At 49.6% G+C, this 22,192-nt stretch overlaps 3 protein-coding genes across 3 annotated transcripts; 1 reads left to right on the top strand and 2 right to left on the bottom strand.

Annotated features, from left to right (window-relative positions):
* The first annotated feature begins 2,465 nt into the window (after nucleotides 1–2,465).
* On the top strand, nucleotides 2,466–8,705 carry LOC127301577 (Golgi SNAP receptor complex member 1-1). Its single transcript, XM_051331845.2, has 5 exons — nucleotides 2,466–2,725; nucleotides 3,462–3,689; nucleotides 3,877–4,035; nucleotides 8,277–8,390; nucleotides 8,470–8,705. The coding sequence occupies exons 1-5, from the start codon at nucleotides 2,690–2,692 to the stop codon at nucleotides 8,581–8,583; spliced, it is 651 nt and encodes a 216-aa protein (XP_051187805.1). The 5' UTR covers nucleotides 2,466–2,689; the 3' UTR covers nucleotides 8,584–8,705.
* A 2,771-nt stretch (nucleotides 8,706–11,476) lies between these two features.
* On the bottom strand, nucleotides 11,477–17,304 carry LOC139831713 (uncharacterized). Its single transcript, XM_071821033.1, has 5 exons — nucleotides 17,212–17,304; nucleotides 14,814–16,061; nucleotides 12,538–13,685; nucleotides 12,335–12,402; nucleotides 11,477–11,940 (listed from the first exon to the last, which is right to left on the bottom strand). Exons 1-5 carry the CDS (start codon nucleotides 17,302–17,304, stop codon nucleotides 11,477–11,479), a joined length of 3,021 nt encoding a protein of 1,006 aa, XP_071677134.1.
* A 3,072-nt stretch (nucleotides 17,305–20,376) lies between these two features.
* On the bottom strand, nucleotides 20,377–21,988 carry LOC127301578 (uncharacterized). Its single transcript, XM_051331846.2, has one exon. The coding sequence runs from the start codon at nucleotides 21,860–21,862 to the stop codon at nucleotides 20,603–20,605; it is 1,260 nt and encodes a 419-aa protein (XP_051187806.1). The 5' UTR covers nucleotides 21,863–21,988; the 3' UTR covers nucleotides 20,377–20,602.
* Nucleotides 21,989–22,192: the final 204 nt, after the last annotated feature.

The following is a 22,192-nucleotide window of genomic DNA, read 5'->3' as shown; positions in this document are numbered from 1 at the left end:
CAGCTTCGGAACACCTGCACGAGGACAGGGCCTACTGCTGCTTGTCTGGAATTATCTGGGCACTTTCGCGTTGTTACAATGAGTTGTTGTTCTGCCTCTAGGGCTCCCAGGATCTGGCTTATAAAGGCGCACGGATCTAGGGTTTACATGGAGAGTCCTAGCCGGATTACAGGTTGCCTAACTACGGTACAATGTCTTGCCGTGTACATCAAGGATCCGCCTTCCCTTATACGTCGTACTGGATCCGGGTTCCCTTATGGGCCTCCATGGATCCGGGTTCCTCCGAAGGTCGGTTGGGATCCGGCTTCCCTCTCCTGGGCTGGACTTCATCCTTCCGGATCAACAGCAACTGGGCCGCCCGATGGACCACATGCCACATCACCAACTATGGGCCACCCGGGCTTGCCGGATCTAGGCACTGTCGATGGTACACCCATGAAGTATACCCACAACAGCCGTGGGTCTTTGGGGGACGAAAAAATCCTTGTCGGACGGCCGACACCGACGCGGTGATGCTCGCGGGCGCCACCATTTCTTCTTGAGGGGCATCGGGGTTTCCCCTTCCCACTTCCCATCCGCATACCGGGGGAACCCTAGGCTTGTTCGGGCAGCAGCGTCGTCATCGTTGCATCCCTTCTTGAAAGTGTTTCTTTGGTTTGTGGCACTTCGGAGGGCTAAGCTCGTGGTGAGAATCTTTCGGAGGGCGCAGCGGTTCCGGTTCATCAACATTTTCGTCGATCCGACTTTTTCATCCTTTGTTTCTTTTTTCTTCTTCTTTTGTTTTCTTTTGGGCTTTGTTGTGCTGTTTGCCCCAGCGGTGATCTCTATCTTGTATCAGTTCGTTGCTATATTAATATAGCGGGATGAAAGTCTATTTCGAAGATTTAAGATGGCGATGGCCATTTTGTTAAATTGAAATCAACTACTTTCTCCTTCACTAGCAATGTACGAGTGTACGTCTACCACCCGGTGTTCCCTTTGTGTGACAACAATGTCTAATGCTGTGTTTGGATGCACAGAATTTGGTCTTGGAACTGAATTGGGCAAAGATTCCAAATCCATGATGGAAATGAATTGGACTAAAATTCCAAATCGGTTGTTTGGGTGTGCTTAGAATTTGCCTTTGGAATCAAATGGTAGTACAAATTCCTAATCTTGTTTGGACTGCACTATGGAAATGAATTTGTGGTATTTCCCTGCAACCGTCACCGGGGGCCCTGCACCGCCGCCGCTAGGGGCCCTGCAACCGTGCCCCAACCACCGCCGTCGGGGGCCCTGCAACCGCCGCCGTCCTTCCCTGCAATCGGCACCGCGGGCCCGTGCCCCAACCACCGCTGCCGCAGGCCTTGCAACCGCCGCCGTCCTCCCCTGCAACCAGCGCCACCGCCGCCGGGAACTTTCCTGGAGGAGATCCGGCCGCCCCGACGCTCCGCCTGGTAGCCGCCGCCTAGATGTTATTCTGACCACCACCGCCTCGATCTCCCGCGGGCAGAGACGAGAAGCTCGAGGGGGAGGCGCGGGATGGGCGAATGGGAGGGAGGGCGAAGCTGTGCGCCGCCACCGCTGCCGGAGTTGGAGAGGACGGGAAGGGAGGAGAGGAGCTCGCGAGGAGGGAATGGACGAAAAGGGAGGAGAGAAGCGAAGATAGGAGAGACGTATCGCTTCGCTTCGATGGACTGTTTCCGTGCCTTTCCGAGGGAGCGAGCTCGGAATTGTTGGTCCGCTCTTTACACATGAGGATTCCGAGCGCGGAAATTTGTTCTAATTCCGAGAGAAGATTCTGAGCGCAGTCCAAACGCCAGAAAGCGTGGAATTGGACCCAAATTCCAATTCTATGCCTAGTTTCAGTGCAACCAAACACAACATAAAGTGTATAGTTGTCTTGGCTGACTAATCTTAGACCTAAAAAATAGGTCGACCAAGTAAAGTTACACGAGGAAGCTGTCTTTTGATCACTGTTAGCACTAGTTTCTATAAGAGTTTTAGAACAGATGTAGAACTAATGGTAGAGAAGGCATATCTTCCCTTACCCCACCACATTAGCTAGAGAAAGCATTAGATATAAGTCATATAATGCATTATCTCTTACAACCATCTATAGCAATTAATATAAATAGTTAAATTTTGATAAGAAATTTGTTGTTAAGGGAAGACATATGTGATACAATGGTGAAAATAGTCATCCCTTATTTTCTAAGAGATGATCCATTAGCTAAGGGAAGATAATCTTCTCTCTTCATTCTCTCTCCTCCAACTAAGTAAAAATCTGACGCTAAGGGAAGGATGACATGCCCTAACCATTTTGAAAAAAACGGAGAAGTATATGTAGATAGGTGGAACATGTTATTGCTTTTTTTTAGATGAACATTTTATTGTTTGGTAGGCTAAAAATGCTTTCCACTCGTCGCTTTCTGGGTGAGTAGTGGAACAAGAACAAGGTGGCCCCGGATTAGTGGGTGCACCGCGCCACCGAGCCGAAGCCCAGTTGACCATCACCACCGTGGTCCGTGGCTAGGCTACCCGACGCGACGCCTCTCCCTTCGGCAACCCACCGCACCCCTCCACGCCTCCCCCACTGATTCGCTCGCCGCGGCCGCGGCGCGCGCGAGATCCAGCGGCGCACCCGGCGAGATCTCCCGCCCGCCCCGCGGATCACTGGTACGGCGCCGCCGCCGACGAGTTCGCAGCCATGGAGGCGTCGTCCTGGGACGCCCTTCGGAAGCAGGTGAAACCCCTTCCGGATCCCCTCCCCCGCTCCCCTCAACCTCTTGCCGGTGTCTATTCGCCGGAGATCTGGCTCCGCCCGCAACCTGAGCGGTCCGGTGGATGTGGGACGCGGTACTCGTGCCGACGATTCCCCCTCCCTCCCTCCCTCCCCCGGTCGCCCGCTGAATTCCTGATAGCGACACATATGCAAATTAGACCGACTGTCTTCCTTCTTGTTGGTCGAGTCCATAGTATCTGCCTGTGGGGCGAAATGTTTTTTCCCCTTCATTTTTGAAATTTAGCCTTCTCGTTACTACTAGACTAGTTTCATACAGGCAAGGTTCTAGAAACTGTGCTGCAGATGTTCGCCTGCACCCCCATGCGCCATATCTTCTTATAGAGAAGTAAACCCGGAGCAATGTGACACTGATCCAGTGCCAAACTCACTAGAATTTTGATCCTATCAAACGACCTCGTTTTCACCTGCTTGTTGCATAATCATCCGTATGGAAATCTGGTAGTATGGCCTCGCACTTTTCGTGTTTCAGAATTCAGACTTTTACCGCCGAGTATGGCTGAAACCATCCCTTTCTAGACTAGGAAGGTGCCACACCAACTTGCTCTCTGTAATGATGTCACTACTGAATACGGTTGCTGCATTACGTTTTCATGAAGATATTTCGAGTAGTCGGGCTAAAGTGTTTTTTGGCTGTACTCGACCTAACCTTTGTCTGCACACAATTTCCCCCTTTTAGGCGAGGAGGTTGGAGGCTCAGTTAGATGACCAGATGATTGCATACCGTAAATTGGTTTCCATGAAATCAGATGGCTCGGAGAATGACATCGAGGCTGATATAGAGAGATCCTTGAAGCAGCTTCAGCAAGTAAATTCCCAAATGCAAACATGGGTGTCATCGGGAGGCTCTGAAGTTCTTTCTCATACGTTGACTCGTCACATGGAGATTTTGCAAGACCTTACTCAGGTTCATATCGCCTCTTACACCAACCACACTAAGAAATTTCATTCTTCGTAACTGTACTTTCAATCTGTTAATTAATAATCTTCTTGAATCATAATATCCTGTAGACAAATACCTTTTGAAGTTTAAACACCACATATAAGACAGCTAGACTTCCCTTGTAATTCCAAAAGTTGCTAATCCAACGCAGGAATTCTATCGGCTTCGATCAAGCCTCCGAGTGAAGCAACAACATGCGTCCCTCCTTGACTTGAGAGACTTTGACAGAGCAAAGTTTGACGTCGAAGAGGCTGGAGAGTCGGAAGCTCTTCTTAGAGAACAAGCTGCAATTGGCAGGAATTCCGGACAGGTAGGATTGTCCTTTCTGGTATTTGCCTTTTTTCTAATTCTGTTTGGATAAATGTACATGCGGAAACAAAGGAACATAGGAACAGCCTTCCTGTATGGGTGGGGTTGCATTGAATGCCAACATGATTTCTCGAGCATTCCAAATAGAAGTAGATTCACTTAGCTCTCTTGGTAGGAGATAATTCAAATCTTGGCCTGGTGTATTTGCAAATATATTATTAATTTAGAGAACTGTACCTGCCACGTGAAAGACGGAATCATGCTGATGTCCCTGTTCTTGCACACCCACCATGGCATATTCTGCACATTTCTAGTGTTCTTACTTATTAATATGTATTTGGATTCCATTTTACTTGGGCAGAATTCTACAAAGGTTCATATATTAATTTTCAATCCATGATCAGTTTTGGCTTGATTATAGTATATACTACCTCTGTCCATAAATAGATGTCTTAGATTTATCTAAATCTGGATATATGTAGACACTATTTAGTGTCTAGATACATCCAGATTTAGACAAATATAAGACATCTATTTATGGATGGAAGGAGTACTAAAGTAGTAATAATTGCATGTGTGTGTCAGTGTGTCTACTCCAGTTTGAGCCAAATATCTTGAATTTCAACCCATATGCTTGTGAAATTTCTGTTTCAGAAATCTATCTTTCATTGAGAATTACACTGAACTTAACAAATATGAAAAAATCAAGGCCTCAAAGCTCCATTTGATGGGGTTCTGGACTCTGGTAGTCATTGTTGAGGGGAAACTTAGAGAGGCATTAGGTATTATATCAGCACTCAGGAGTTTTGGCTTAGTTCAGCAGTAGGGGATTCATTCAGTTTCTGGAGTTGCCTAGTTTCTAACCCATCCTGAAATAAATGGAATGATGCGCAGAAAGTGATATTGTTTGCATGCTTACCTTGGGAGCTGTGAAGAGAGAAGATAGTCTGTAGGTGCAGCTTTTAGCAAGATTACATGTTATTTGTATGAGGAGATAATCTGATGCCAATATTGGACCGTATCTTGCAAATAGGAGCTGCTGGCTTAAAAGCTGATAGTCGCTTCTTGAATGCAGCTTCCTAGGCTTTCATTTTCTACGAGAAATTAAGGGTTATTCCCTTGACCAGTAAGCATAGGATGGACTAGCCCGTGAGAAGGATGTTCTGACCATTTCTACAGCACATGAAGTCTATTCGTGTCCACACACTGTCCATAACAATGCTTAACCTTTCCACAAATGACCTTTGTAAACATAGCAGCATTTACAACTATGATTGCCAACACTGGAGAAGACAGTCCCTGTAATGAGAACTCGAGAAGCAAACCACCCTAGTGCCTATTGCATTAGTAGTCATCATCAGAAGTTGCATGTCCAAGCAAACAACACAGCTTAGAATGTAGAAACAGAGTGAAAACATGCCTGCTTTTTTCACTGAGGCTACAAAACGGCCTGTCATTACAAATACCCAATAGTGCCCTAAACATGCTTGGTTGCCTTTGTTGAGTCCTATACTATCATGGGAACTACGGCTGCACAATGAAGAGCGGTTGAAGTCGTCCCTCTGAATTCCGCAGATTGAATTCAACATACTTGACTGACATCACACAGTTAGGGCCACTTCTTTTCAGCTTCCTGGCTGGTTTCGAGGCCATGCACCGCTGAAGCCCAAAAGAAGTGGCTGGCTTCAGCCCAGCTTATTTCCACTGTGACTGCATAATGCAATTCCAGAAGTCACCTTGGAGGTGTTTCCGTAGCTTGTGCACCTTAATTGAACCGGTATTCAAGATTGTCACTATTTTCCATTGTAATTATGGTAAGAATGCCACCACAAGCCCTGAAACGTTTTCCTCTCCCTCGTGCGGCCTACCCACTCACGATTTCTGTTCTTCTCTCGCGAGACATGACAGAGCGCGGCTGCTGCTAGGGTTTCACGCTCCACCGCTGCCCAACGACCACTTGCTCGTCCGAAAGGAAGCGCGATGACTTTGAGCCGCCACTCCCATCGAGAGCACCGCTGCGACTGCAGCTCCTCAGCAGCCACAGCTCCCATCAAGCTCACCGACTGGGACCTTGACCTGCACCACCTCTTCCACCCGGCGGCGCCTCTGGCCACTCTTCTTCCTGCCATTCCTCACTACCGGTGGCCAGCAGCTCCTCTCGGCGGCCAACACCTTCTCTGGCCAGCGCTCAGCACCTTGTCCCTCCCAGTGCCCAGCTGCTTCTTTGGCCAGCGCCCAGCTCAGCTATTGCCTGAACCCGCCGCCACCCCAGCAACAGATGTTAACTGAAACTTGCTAGGATCTGCAGCAGCGGTTGCACATCTACAATTTCATCTACAAGATGCTACTCACTCTGTTCCCAGATATAAGGTGTATAGTTTTTTGGAGAAAAATTCCAGAATATAGGGTATATTACGTAGCACCATTGTTTGGACAACTTTTTTAGAATTTGATTACATTTTCTTATCTTATGCAAACTCCTCTATTTTCTCACGTCAATTGTCCAAGGGTAATCCCGCCCAAATCTGCTGTAATTTCCATGTCAAAAACTATACACCTTATATCTAGGAACGGAGGGAGTATTTAATTTGCTAATACATCTTAACTTAAATAAAAATATACAGCTAATAGTACATCTATTGATTAAGATGGAATTAATTGGCTACCTTTGTATATGAAACTGTGGAAGACTGCACTTTACATCTCGTACTGTCGACAGTTCAATTTGTAGTGAATGGTGCAATAGTTCCAGTGACAAGGGGTGGGCATAAAAACCGATGACCGAACTCAGAAAGACCAAGACTGAAACCGAATAGACCGAAACCAATAATTCTGGCTAGAAATCCGCTCATCAACTCTGGAAAACCGAATTTACCTCTGGTATTTCGTTCTTAAGCATTGGGTACCTGAACTAACCGAACGGACCAAAAGTAACATGACATGGGCCAAAAGCTGTAATAAGGCCCACAGCCTATTCTCCTATTCTAAGGCCCTCACGTTGCAAACAGAGCCTACACCAACTTTGTACTTTTTTAGTCGCACCTACAGGCTAGATTGCATTAGCAGCTTCTGCGCATCGCTCGGCATACCTGGCCACCCCTGCCATCTCCTCCCTGTCCCTCCATCCCGGCCGCCAGCGCCGTCTCCTCCCTGTTCCTCTACACTGATGGCCGGCACCATCTCCTCCCTCTCCATAGTCCATCCATCTCAGCGGCCGGCTCCACCTCCTCCCTCTCAATCCATCCCAGGGGCCGACTCAATCTCCTCTCTTCTTTTTTCTCGGCGGCAGGCAGCCTCTTCTGCTTTGCACCTGCTGACACTCGAGACTGCACCTTTGATCTGTGGCAGGGAGCGTGAGGTATCCTCTTCAATATTCCATATGCATCTAGCGTGTGAACATGTCACTTCGGTTTAAGACCGAGACCTAACCAAGCTTTATGGGGACCGAATTCTCGGTTAGCTGTTTCTCAAAAGACCGATCGGTCATTAGTTCCAGAAGACCGAATTTCTTAATAACCTGAAAAACTGAACCAAATTAATCGGTTAGTAATGTCCACCCCTACCAGTGACATCTGGCACTAAATTCCGACTTTTACAAAAATATAGTTTAGCTATCATGCAAAATTATAGAACAAGGCAATAACTTTTCATGGCTCAACACATATGATAAGCCCAAATTCCGTAAGCCGAAAAGAATAGAAATGCCAGTTTCTGCGAGCTTCTCCCCACTGGAGTTTGTTCCCACCGCACTCCATAAGCCAGCTTCTGAATAAGCATAAGCTCAAAAGAAGTGGCCCTTAGTATATTTGCTGCTTGTTGCTTATTAACCGTATGAATCCTAGGGTGCATTGTTACATGTGTTCTTCATGCTGAAGGGGCTGCTGACTGGAGAATACTTTTGGTCAATCGTTAGGTGCATCTGATTCCACTGCCAACTTAGCTAGGATAGCCTCATCATGCTACCCATAGCTTCCTCAAATTAAAACCAGACAAATAGTTTAGAAATTATGCATTTTTCCAAATTATTAGAAAAGTGTACTGTCAGTCATGCACTTTTCTACACGTGAATTATGTACTGCTATCCTGTGGGTTATACTCACAAGGCATGACTGGGATGGTCTTGTGTTATCTTAATAATAAATCATAAGAATGCCAATAACCTTTTTATACCAGAATTAGGTAACAGCTGACTTTTACCCGGAATAATAGCTTTTCTGAAACCTTACTTTTTTGCATGATTAGGTGGACACCGTGATTTCACAAGCTCAAGCAACACTGGGTGCCCTCATGTCTCAACGGTCAACGTTCGGTGGCATTACTACCAAAATAAGCAACGTCAGCAGCCGGATCCCCACGGTACGTATCGTGAGCAACCTACTCGTTCCATGTCCTCGAATGATGCGAGCCTCACAATGTTTCCCACTGAACCTGTCAGATTAATCACGTCTTGGCGTCAATCAGGAGAAAGAAGTCGATGGACACCATCATCCTCTCGCTGGTCGCGTCTGTCTGCGCATTCCTCATGTTCATCTACTGGCTGTCGAAGTAGGTCGTTTCGCCAGAGCAGAAAGGCATCATATAGTGTTGTAAGTTTGGATCACACTGCCCCGTACAGATAATGATGATTGGTGCTTGTACAATATCTCGATTCAATGCTATTAAGTTTTTGAAGTCGTGCTCCAGCTGCGTGTCCCCGTTTCTCCAGCTATACCTGATGTACTTGTACATAAATAAAAATATGCGTGACCTCTTGGACGTGGCTTTGCTGGCGATGGCTTCTCTGTCGAACTATATCCGTACCGTCCGGATTTGGGTGTGTTGAGTATGGATGGACCCTGAACCATTCGTTCTTGTGGCCTGGACTGCTAGTTGGCTGGAGAGTTAATAGCTTCTCTGCACTCTTCCAGCGAACGGAAGTTTAATCTTCAATCTTTGCGAACGGATAGGCATATCCACACGACATAATTCAGAGACCGTTTGTACTTGCAGCCTTGCAGGACCAGGTCGCTACGAAAGCTTCCAAGAGGAGCGGAATTTTCCACGAGGACGACGACGGGATGTGATGGTGATGTACAGAAGTGTACCCCAGCTCCGCAAGTGGCCAAAGGGGACGAGATGGGACGACGGCCGGCACAGCGCCGCGCCACGGGGACCCTCGCCCACTTGCCACTCCATCCGGTGATGCGTTAGATCTGAGCTGGGCACGCCGGCACGGCACACGGGTTCCAGTGAGGATCGCCCGACGAAAAACAACCTATTTTTTAGAACTCGGCATAAAACCTAGTTTGTTTTGCATGACGCAATATCTCACGGAGCCATAATCTATAGCATGACCCCCGTGGTCATCAAAGGAGTCTTGCTCTAAGAGCATCTTTACCGGTGCTCCCAAATAGACGCCGACACTGCTGTATGGGGGGCGTCGACACTGCATCCTTTATTTGGCGGTGCTATTTCCACACCTGTGCCCCCAAACAGGCTGCCTCGATACGATTTTTTAAGACAAACTAAATATTTACTTGTAGTTTTATTTTCATTTCATTCTGGATCGAGGAATAAATAATGTTTTAGGGCAAATCCAAGTAAAACATTATTCACTCCTCAATCCCGGATGTGAAACTTGCTTCATAGCTAGCTTACTACCTACTGGCCACCCGACTCTATGGAGGTGGACGATCGACCGCTGCTCTCTCTGCTGCTCCTCCACGAACGTCAAGTAGGCCGCTCTATCCGCGGCCGCCGCCTCCTGACGCAGCTGCTGCTCCAACTCCTCCCGCCGCCGACGGTGCTCCACCTCCTGCCTCCGTAGCCGCAGCTGCATCTCCACCAAGCGTCGCCGCTCTTAGACTTCATCCTCACGCTGCTGCTGCTCCCGCATCTCCCGTCGCAGCACAAGCTGCTCCCACCCCTGTTGTCGGCGCACCTCCCACCGACGCTGCCGCTCCGCCTCCCGGTGACGCCGCCCCGCCTCCAGCATTTGCCTCTCGTCCGCGGCAAATGCTTCTACAGTCGCCGCTAGCGCCGTCTCCTCCCACGCCTCATACTCTACGGGTCCTCCTCCACGACTTCTGCGGCCGCCTCTAGCGCCGCCTCCTCCCACGCATCGAACATTGGTGGTTTAGATTTTTTCACTACTGAAGTGAGAGGCGGAGAAGGAGGGATAATATAGACCGGCGGCGAGGCGGGAAACCTCCCGCGCAGCATCGTGGCGGGAGAGTTTTCCGCCTGGCGTCGTGGCGGGAGATCTCCCGCGCGGCGCCCTGTCATTACTGACAGGCGGCTCCCATGCCCCAAAATTTTCGTCTCACGAGACGCCGGCGCTCCCGATCGCGCCCTTCGCGAAGGGGCCAACACGAGGTTGCCAGCGCTTCTATTGGGCTAAAAAAAGCGCTGATGCTTTTTAGGGCGCACCGGTGTGAGCCCATTTTCGATGCCGGCCCCCAAAATGCTATCAGAGGCGTCGGTGGAGATGCTCTCAAGCATGTCGCCGTGTCGCGCCGACATTTTGGAGGACATGGGATCCTCAGTGTCTCTAAATTCGCATTGGCATTGTGGTTGGCGACGGTTATGGAACGAGTGGGCGGAGGACCCCAAACCATGGATGGGGCTTGGGAACCCTTGCACCACAAAAGATGATGACCCCTTCACGACGGCTATGGTGGTCACCATTAGAAAAGGGGGCGAAGGCCCTCTTTTGAGAACCTGCTTGGATAAATGGAGTGCCCCAGAAGACATTGCACCGAAAATATTTAAGATTGCAATAAAAAGAAAATGTTAAAGAAAATAACATTGCACCTTCATGAGGTGAAGCGCCATGAAAACAGATTATTTCATGCAAAATTCCCAAGATTAGCTTATTTTTGCTGATTTCATCCGATCGCCCACGGCAAGGCCCCGTCGTCGCCGGCGTCATCCATGGTCCCAAGAGCTCAGCTGCTCGTAGGTGTACTCGTGTCAGGCATCTCTCCCCGAGTCCCCGGCTAATCGGCGTCGGCATGTGCATGACAACATGACGAAACTACAGTTCACTTGGCGGGCACGTCGTCACGATACAACAGTGCAGCGCGTTTCCGGGAGAGATGCCCCTTTGGCTTGTTCTACCCCGGTGGAACCTGGGATCAAGAACCGGCTCGTGTCAGCTGTAACTTTGTCAGCTTCTTTACCGCGGCAGTAACCAGATCTATTGACCACCATGTGCGGTCAATCTCAGAGAGCCAGATCTGCAACGACCGCATCAAAGATCCTCTCCCACTCCTAGTCGCATAGAAGATCCTCTCCCGCTCCTAGTCGCTTCAGCCCATAGGATCAGAAATACGCTTCTGAAGTGATCTCCAACGGAGGCTCTGAACAGAACCGCAAACGGATCATGTTGTTAGAGAACAGAGTACACGTCGTATACGACTACACATACCGACTCCAAAACTATCTCTAACACCCTCCCTTAATCACAACTTTTTTAAGTTGAGATTAAACCTAAACTCCTCAAAACTTCTGACAGGAAGCGGTTTGGTGAATCCATCTGCCACTTGATCTTTGGATGGAATAAACCGTATCTCGAGCTGTCTCCTGAACACTCTTTCTCTGACAAAATGAAAATCTATCTCAATGTGTTTAGCTCTTGCATGGAACACAGGATTTGCTGACAAGTATGTAGCTCCCAGATTATCACACCATAAACATGGTGGTTGCCTTAACTTAACTCCAAGTTCTTTAAGAAGAGACTGTACCCATATTATTTCAGCCGTTGCATTTGCCACTGATTTATACTCTGCCTCTGTACTAGACCTGGAAACAGTGTCCTGCTTCTTAGCACTCCAGGAGATCAAATTTGGTCCAAAGAACACAGCAAAACCTCCAGTGGACCTGCGATCATCTGGACAACTCCGCCCAACAAGATCTCGAGAAAGCACTGACCAATGTGGAGTTGGACCGCATAAAGGTAAGTCCCATGCTAAGCGTATGCTTCACATATCTCAATATACGCTTTGCAGCAGTCCAATGAACAGTAGTGGGAGCATGCAGATATTGACACACCTTGTTAACAGCATATGAAATATCAGGACGTGTAAGGGTCAAATACTGAAGTGCACCTACCATACTTCGATAATTGGTGCTATCTTCGGGACCCAATAAGTCACCCTCCCTTGCTGTTATCTTTTCTGAAGAAGACAATGGTGTAGGAGAGCCTGAACAATGTGTCATACCCACTCTAGCAAGTACATCCTGAGCATACTTTGTCTAATTAAGTATTATACCATCATCGACTTTGTGAACTTCAATGCCCAAGAAATAATGAAGATCACCTAGATCCTTCAGAGCAAACTCACCACTTAGGATCTTGAGTAGAGCATCTGTGGCAGCAGAAGAAGAACTGGCAACTATGATATCATTAACATAGATCAACATGTATATGGTGATATTGGACTTATGATATATGAATAGAGACGTATCAGACTTAGAGGCAACAAACCCATATTGAATGAGTTGAGAGCTAAGACGAGAGTACCACGCTCTTGGCGCTTGTTTCAGTCCATACAAGGCCTTGTCCAATTTGCACACATAATTCATCTTCCCCCTCTCTTCATAACCAGGAGGCTGGCGCATATAGACTTCCTCTTCGAGAACACCATGAAGAAACGCATTCTTGACATCCAACTGTCGCAAGCTCCATCCTCTAGAAACAGAAATAGCGAGAACAAGTCGAACTGTAGCAATCTTGACAACTGGACTGAAAGTGTCTTCGTAGTCAATGCCATAGCGTTGTTTGAAGCCTTTAGCAACCAGACGAGCCTTGTAACGATCAACAGACCCATCAGCTTTGTGTTTAACCTTGTAGATCCATCTACAGTCAATAACATTGGCACCACGCTTGGGAGGTACAAGACGCCATGTTTGATTTGTTTGCAATGCTTGAAACTCTTCATCCATAGCTTGCTTCCATCTAGGATCAGCCAATGCAGCTTGCACGTCTGGCGGCTCAGTCTTAGTGGTAGACAGGAGCCAGCGGACGGTGCCATCGGAATACTGCTTCGGTCGAAGAATTCCCTGCGATGCACGTGTAACACGGCGAGGAATATCAGCAGCAGCAGGAGCCACAGAGTGACCCGGCATAGAGGATCCAGGCAGACCAGCAGCTGCAGAATCTGAGGGCTGAGCAGCAGTGGTCCCGTCCGAGGCCGCAGGAGATCCCGGGGGCCATGAGGGCGTGCGCGGATTGGATGACGAGGCAGGCGATCGCTGAGACGCCGCAGAAGATCCGGGCGCGTCTGACGCGGCAGATGCGCGCGCGTGCGGCGCGACAGGGCTGGCAGTGGACCGGGGGGACGCGCGATCCGAGGACGTCGATCCCGGGGTGGATTGACTGCCAGAATCCACCTCGTGTCCAGCGCCGTTGTCTTCTTCCTCTGTTATTTCATGTGAGCTGTTCTGAGAGTTTTGAGCACCATTTGACCCCAAATTTTCTGGTGCACCTCTAGCTCGACCTGCAGCATCCTGGGGAACAATAAGAGGGACACTTGAGGTAGGATTAGTAGCATGTATATTATCATCATGTGGATCATCAAAGTGTTCGTTCCCATGCTCAAAATTGTGTAGAGAAGGATCAAGTAACAAGAGTTCCTTGCGAAGAAGAGCACCAGCATTTGGATGAAGGTGCTGAAAGGGAAACACTGTTTCATCAAAGACAACATCTCTAGAGATATACACACGACCCGTGGCAACTTCAAGACATTTGACCCCTTTGTGACGAGGACTATAGCCAAGAAAGACACATTGTTTGGATCGGAAGGCAAGTTTGCGTTTGTTGTATGGACGCAAATTGGGCCAACAAGCACAACCAAAAACTCTAAGAGAATTATAATCAGGTCGTGTTCCTAGGAGACGATGAACAGGTGTATCATTGTTTATGACCTTGCTGGGAAGCATGTTGATGAGATATGTGGCAGTAAGAAAAGCTTCATCCCAGAATTTTAGTGGCATATGTGCATGAGCAAGGAGGGCTAGACCAACTTCCACAATGTGGCGATGCTTTCGTTCAGCAGAGCCATTTTGTTGGTGAGCATGGGGACAAGACACATGGTGGGAAATTCCTTGAGATTGAAATAAGGGGTTTAACTTTTCATACTCTCCTCCCCAATCTGACTGAACAGTGAGAATTTTGGCATTAAGTTTGCGTTCAACAAGTTTTTGAAAATTGACAAAGGCAGCATAAGCATCAGACTTCTTTTTAAGCAAATATATCCATGTAAACTTGCTATAGTCATCAATAAAGCTTACATAGTAATCATGGCGACCCACAGAGGTAGGTGCAGGACCCCAAACATCAGAGAAGATTAACTGAAGAGGAGCAGTAGATACACTCGTGGAGATGGGGTAGGGAAGCTGATGACTTTTGGCTTGTTGACAGGAATCACACACTAACTCAAAACTAGAATCCTTAACGAAACGAAGTTTACTTTTGCTAATAATCTGTCTAACAATGGCTGATGAAGGATGACCTAGACGACTATGCCACCTTGCTTGTGAGGGCTTGGCGGCGACACATGCATGCTTGGAGTATCGGGATGACACCAGTGATGATATGAGTGGGTAAAGCCCACCCACACAGCGTCCTCTATGAATGATTTTCCGCGTGGCCTGGTCCTTGATCAAAAAGAAGAAGGGGTGAAATTCAATAAACACACGGTTGTCATAGGTGAATTGGTGAACAGAAAGCAGATTCTTAGAAGCATGTGGAACATGGAGCACATTGTTAAGACGGAAATTTTGTGCAGGGGTACGAACAATTGATTTACCAACATGAGAGATAGACATACCCTGACCACCTGCAGTGTTGACCCTGTCATTGCCGCGATACTTGTCACGGACCGTCATGTTGTTGAGTTCCCCGGTGATATGGTGGGTAGCACCAGTGTCCTGGTACCAGTTTATATCGACTCCGTATGAGGCAACATGGGCCTCCTTGTCATCAGAATCATCATCGTCCTCCTGGAAGCGCCACCAGCAATCTTTGGCAGCATGACCTTCTTTGCCGCATATCTGACAGGTCACGTCTACCCATGGCGAGGTGCGGCGTCGACCGCGACCACGACCGCGGCCCCCTCCAGATGGTGCGCGCCCACGTCCCTGGCGAGGCTGGCGATCATCGCGGGGACCATCACGCCTGTCGTCGCGGCGTTGATCACGCCGATCATAGTTGCCGCGGTCACCGCGGTCACCGTAGTCACCGCGGGAGCGGTTGGTGAAGCGACCACGGCCTTGGCGCTGGGCAGCGTTCGCGGACGTCTCGAAGTCAGCATCAGATGTGCCGCCGAGCATGGCCTGACGCTCGTCATACGCCCGGAGTTGGGCATAGAGAGACGGCAGTGTCAAGGGTGTGGGAACCGCGCCCAGAGCAGCGACGAGAGAGTTGTACTGTCCCCCAAGACCCGCAAGGATGAACGAGATTTGTTCAGAGGTACGGATGGACTCGCCGGCGGCTGCAAGCTCGTCGACGATGGTCTGGATCTTGGTGAGGAAGGCGTCAGTACTCATCTGTAGTTTCTTGGTATTTGCCAGTGCAATGCGAAGGTTCGTGACCTTGGTCTGGCATGCTGATGCAAACATCTCCTCAACTGCCTGCCAGACACCGGCGGCAGTCTCGATTCGTTGAACGTGAGGTAGAACCTCAGGTCCGATCGACTGAAGGAGGTAGCCTAACACGATCTGGTCACGGGAGATCCAGGAATCGTAGGCAGGGTTGTTTACCGTCTTGGGCGTTTGATCGTCGACTGTTTTGTCGGCCGGTGAAACCTCCAGGGTTTTGGGAGGTGCGGCATCGCTGCCGTCGAGAAGGCCGAAGAGACGAGCGCCACGGATCGGAGGAAGAACTTGAGCACGCCATCCAGAGTAGTTCGCCCGCGTCAGCTTGTCAGACGGCGGGGAGCCCAGGTTGATGAGCTGAGCAGACGACGAAGCCATGGCGTCGACGAAGTAGATGGCGGTGGCGAGGATGAACTCGATGCGATCAGTTTTGTCGGCGAAGAGGCCGGCCTGATACCATATAAGACGATCAGGTAGTTTATGGCTACTCGGATAAATCCCGAGATTGATTCTATTCTGTTTATATAGATGGAAAGAGGAGTACATCATGGGGGGGAGAGAACAGAGTACACGTCGTATACGACTACACATACCGACTCCAAAACTATCTCTAACACATGTGTCCATTTCAGTCTGTTTGGTTTCTCTATTTTTAGCATAAATTTAGATTGACTTTACGGTGGCCGGCCATGGACAGCGCATACGCCCTCCCTTGATTATTTTCGGGCTTGTGCATCAGCGACCGAGGGAGGGCAACATACACCACGCAATCCACCCACCGCCTGCTCTTTCACTTCCTGTGGGCTGGACGCACACAACATCGTGGTTGGCATGTGTCCGACCGGCGATGCGGGAGTTTCGCGTGGCGGCATATGTGGCAACAATAGCGTGAAGATTGATGGTTTGGTCGCGGCAAGACCTTGTTAGTCGGCTTCATACTCAGCGTGCCCGGGTTTTCTTTTTTCATGTTGGTCTTCCTTTCTTCGAGTGTATTCGATCGGGGTGGCGTATGATGACCTGCAAGGGGCGGTCCAGGTGAAGTTCTCCTTCGGTGCGGGTCACACGCATCCCCCCTTGGAGCTCGTCATCCGAGTCGGAGCTGCTTTCCTCTGCGCGATGAGATATCTGTTTGGTATAGGCCGGCTTGAGCCTCGTGGTGCCGCTTCGGCGTGGTCTTATTTGGTGGTTGGTTCTTCGTGGAAGTCGGAGTTGCTGCAGAGTGATGACGATGACGCCGGTGAGCAACCTCGACGACGATCTTCACTTCGGGGGTGTTTGTGCAGCTTCAGTGGGTAAACCAGCCACCTATTCTTCTCTATTAATAAAAATGGCAAGTCTTGCCTCTGTTTAAGAAAAATAATGGGACTCTTCGTTCTCCCAAGTCCCCATCTAGTTCCCGAGCACCAGTCCATACTCGAGCTTCCATTGCCTTGTCCAAAACCTTAGCCTCGTCGCAATGGCGAAGGGCAACCAGTGCTTCCGTCCCGACCGTAATGACCACGAGGCGGGCGGCTTCGGCAGTCGCCATTTCTTGTGCGCGGCCAAGGGCGCCAGGCTAGCGCGACGACCTCCTGTACCACGCTCCGAGCGCCATGTCTACGTGGAGGTCAAGGTGGCGCGACAGTTCGTCGAGGCAGGCTAGCCACTGCCTAGGCCAGATGTCCACCTGCCCCACAGATGGCATCTGAACCATGCCTGCGTGCTTGTTCCGGTGATGCCGACGCGCCGTCATGAGATCTTGCGGCGCATGGCCTTCCTCCCGCCGGATTTGCAGCGGAAAACCGTGTACACCGTTGATTCGCCCTGTGGGTGCGATGGTTCGAGGCCGAGCATGACGCTCAACGTCAATCCACCAAACGTCGCGCGGAGTATTTCAGAAAGACTGGGAGGGGATGGCGATCACCTTGGAGATTCTGTAGCAAAGCATGTTTCCAGCCAGAGCACGACACACAATTTTTTTTTTTTGACAATCAATACCATATATATTTTTAGTAACAAATAATACATGGTAGAGATACACGATCTAACTTCAACGATTACAAAATAAAGTCTAAACGAAATAAGCAAATCTTTAAGGTCTTCAAATTCTTTCTTGTCCATAATACAATCTTGTACTTTTCTAAAAGCAACTCAAGATAGGTAGCCAATCATAGACCTGTAAATACCAATGAAAGTTTCAAAATTTTAATTTAAACCGCAAGGCCAAAGCTATGTCCGCGTGCATAACCATTAAAGTAATCAATCAACATCGGCAAGAGTACCAACACTAATATACCAGGGAAAAAATAACTGAACAACTTGGTCAACATCGCTTGAGAGCCTAGAGTACAAATAACCATTGTCAAAAACGTAGCAGTGGAGACAAATATTGCGAGGACAAACTTCCTCACGACAATCTTAAGAAAAGATCCAAAATCGATCTAGTGAAGTAAGATCTGATAGTCCATACCTAGAGAATTATAATCTTCGAGCGCCACCATTGACATCAGAAAGAAGATCTCGCCGCCAAATGAAGAGAACGAAGATCACTTATTGTAGATGATATCAACTCCACTGAGATGGAGTCCAAGAAAAAAAAAATACTAAAATTCCAACCTAAACTATGAACACACTATTTTTTATTGAAAACCGGACTTTTCCGCCCCTCCTGACACTGAGGAGGCTAACCGAAAGATGGGAAACCAAGATGAAGGTGGAGGCTGCGCTATTTCGAGGAGGTGGCGGATAGAGCAGAGACGAATTGGAGCCCGATGCACAACTTGCTTGCAAAGGTAAACGGAACTGAATCCGGTGTGCATGGTTGCTTGTTTTAGATACTAGCGTAGTGTAGTTGCTTGACCAACGGCCATGACACTTCCTTCTTCCGGCGCCTCCAGCTACCAGGAGTGTTTTGCCGGCGTCTGATCCGGGTCAACCGTCCCGGCTAACCTTCCATGGCAAGATTCGGTGATGCCTGACAGGAAATCGCCATTTTTTTCTTATAAAATGGCGGTACTAGATCGCCCACATGATGATGCTCTAATGTGGACGCTTGCACAGCAGATCACCGCCGGCTTCCAGTCAAAGCGAGCTTAATCTGAATCCAGCGCAATCGGAAACGGTCCATGGTCTTCCAACTGTTGCCCAGCCGTTGCAAGTTCTTTACTCGTCCTCAGCATCGGCTCTACCAGCTCTTCGCATACGACCCAGTTTCTGTGTACTAGTTCTGAGAGCAACTAGGAAATCAAGTCTGAATGGATGGCAGCCAGTATAAGCTGTCCATGAAAGAATATGGCAAATTTGTCTAAATTTACATGTACCTATATGTCGAAGATTTATCTGAATTTAGATGTATCTATACACTAAAAGTGTCTAAATTCTGATGTACATATATATCCGAATTTACTGTATAAGTACATCCAATTAGACAAATTTTCGACATCTTTTTATGAATATAATTAGTATTATAGTTACAGAACACCCTCCGTGCTGTTTATAAAAGAATGTCGAAAATTTATCTAATGTCGATGTATCTATACACTAAAATCTTCTAGAAGGCTCTAGACATCCTAAACAAATGTACTTCCTCCGTCTCATTTACACATGTCTCCGATTTCTCTAAATTTGAATGTATCTAGACACTACAACACTATCTACATACATTCGAATTTAGATAAATCTACAACATATTTTATGGGACGGAGAAAGTAGTAATAATAATAAACAAAGGTACTTCCTCTGTCTCATTGAACATGTCTCCGTTTTTTCTAAATTCAAATGTATCTGGACACTAAATAGTATCTACATACATCTAAATTTGGACAAATTTGCAACATGTTTTATGGGAGGGAGAAAGTAGTAATAATAATAGTTAAAGCTTGTCAATTTTCTATCTTCCAAGTTCCAACCCACCGAGAGAAATGATCAATCGGGTCATCACTTTTCACAGAAATTCTCTTCAAAGTCCTACCTATAGGCTTTTAAAACCAGAGAGTGATCGACAAGAGCACATTGGTAACATCCTGGGGCTTGAAAGAATGGAGATGATTGGTGTTTTTGCAAAGGAACTAAAGATGCAGGCCCCCTGATGCAAATCAGGGCAATTAAGAAAACCTCAACCTCTTCCACTATGAGAGAATGGCCCCCCTTGCTGATGGTCCATGACAGCATACCAAGAACTGCATGGGTAGCACATTGTTTTGCTGCGGCACTCATAGCAGAGCCCCCACAGCGCATTGTCGTTGTTTAACCAAAACCATAGCCACTAGCTCAAACAAGCTAATTAATTAGGAAGGTTCTCTTCTTCCTCAGGGAAAAAAAAATATAAGTAGCAAGGCAACAACCAGCAATGCCAATCCAGCCAAGCACCAGCATGTAGATGTCTCAATCTAAACAACCCGGCATTTGTCATCCATCATACCTATGATTGAGGATTGAATTTGTTGCTTCTCATAATAGTCCATCAGATGCTTCTCCTTTTCTTCGCAAGTGGCACGGGAGACAGGGGAACCCTCTAAGCGTAGCTGCAAGCTATTCTAAGTGAAGAGATCTAGTCATGTAACCACTAACCACTTTAGTCTTATCGCCTTGCGCTAGATTAAGGTCGTGTTTCAAAGTCCACAATGTGTTGCCTAATCAACCAACCGGACAAATGATGATTAGAAGAATGTAGCAATTTGCCGCCTGAATTTGACAAAACATAGGTCGTAAATGTAGCAATTTGCCACCTAATTTGACGAATAGGTCGTAAATGTAGCAATTTGCCACCTAATTTGACAAACATCGGTCGTAATATGAATTCAGCTAGCTGTGTTCAATATTCGTAGTTGTAATGAACAATTTGGTCACTCAAAACTGCACAAGATCATTTGCTCGGAAAACAATCGCAACTTACAACAATCAGAAGGGGAAGAAACTCCCAACGAATGAAGAACCAACCATCCATCATCAAATGTAACAATGCCGGCCGGGCAGCTGGTTGCAGCGACGCCGAGCGTCGTGGCAGCCATTAGCTAGCTCTTCCAGGCGTAGACAAGAAGCGAGAAGCCGTCGCCGCGGTGCAGCTCGGCCTCTTCTTGGCTGGCCCAGTCCATGACTGTCGAGCTGCTCGCCCAGGAGGCCGAGGAGGATGCGATCGACGCCGACGACGAGGAGCTTCCCTTTGCCAGCCTGCGCGCCTGCCCCCTCTTCCTCCGGTTCTCCCCATTGCTGCTGGTCTCGCTCCAGTCCCCTCTGCCCCATCTCCCAAGGTAGCCCGACAGGATGCCGGCGCCGCCGCCTCTCCTGGCCTTATCGAGCAGCTCCTTCTCCTTGGCCTCTGCGGACTCGCGCTCTTCGCCGGCGGCGGCGTCGCCGAGCTCGAAGCGGAAGACGAAGACTGCCTGCGCGGGCGGGGGCGCCGCGGCGGCGAGAACGGAGGCGGCGTCGGCGAGGGGCGGCTCGCGCGCGGAGAAGAGCCAGTTGTGCAGGTCCCAGGAGACGAGCACCCGGTCGCCGCCGCCGAGGTCAACCTTCTCGCTGCCGCGGAACTTCCAGCGCAGGCGGCGGATGTGGAGGACGCGGTCGCCGTCCACGGAGACGGACAGGCCGACCTCCGCCCCCTTGTCCTTGTCCCTGTCCGTCTCCTTGTCCCTGCCGTGGCCGCGCGAGACGAGATCCAGCGAGATCTGCCGCTCCTTGCCGCGGACGGTGACGCAGGTCTTGTGGCCGCGGCCGTGCCCGCCGTCGCGCATGGACACGTGCTCGCGGCGGGAGACGAGGACGTGGCCGGGCCCCGCCGCCGGGCGCTGGGCCTTGGTCTTCCTGTACGCCTCCTCGGGCATGTCCCCCGCCACGACCGCCATCTCGCCGTCGACCACGACGGCGACGTAGTAGCCGGAGGAGGGCTCGGGCGAGCCCGGCGAGGCGAACCGCGCGTGCGTGAGGTCCCACGCGATGTCCACCCGGCGGTCGTGCGCGTGGAACCGCTTGGACCCGCGGCGCCGCCAGAAGAGCCACGGCCGGACGCGCACCGCGATGGCCGCCTCCTCGTCGAGCTCCGGCCCGTCGTCGTAGCAGCCGTAGTCGGAGGCGGAGGAGGAGGAGACGAGCGCCCCGACGCGGAGCACGGCCCGGAGGCTGAGCCCGAAGGCGGCGCGCGACCAGGAGAGCGCCGCCAGGCCGAGGCGGGTCTCGTAGACCGACGTGGCGAGGCTGGGCCCCGCCCCCGACCCCGACGCCGCGGCCGCGCCTCCCGGCGAGGCGCGGAAGAAGGCCGGTATCGCGTTTGGCATCGCTGCGGCTGCGGCGCCGGCGCGTCGGCCGGAAAAACGGTAGCTTTTTGGGGAATTTTCTGGCTTCGATTTGGCTCCGAGAGAAGAGGGTAGGAAGAGTGGGGTTGGACTGGACCGGCCGCGAGCGAGGCTGGAGGTAAATATAACTCTGGTACTGTGGGCCCCACACACGTTGGACCCAGCTGGAGGTGGGGCCCTGCGACCGTGCCAGAATGCTGCGACTACACTCGCTTGGACCGGGCTTGGAGGCTCTCCTCTCCTCGATTTTGAGCTCGTTTTAGAGCATCTCCAGCCGCGTCCCCAAACCGTCCCCCAAACCGCGCCGGATTG

The sequence above is a fragment of the Lolium perenne genome, chromosome 5 (genome assembly GCF_019359855.2).
Source record: "Lolium perenne isolate Kyuss_39 chromosome 5, Kyuss_2.0, whole genome shotgun sequence".
NCBI lineage: Eukaryota > Viridiplantae > Streptophyta > Magnoliopsida > Poales > Poaceae > Lolium > Lolium perenne.
Note: the sequence above shows the minus strand (reverse complement) of the source record. Positions and strands in the feature narration are given on the sequence as shown.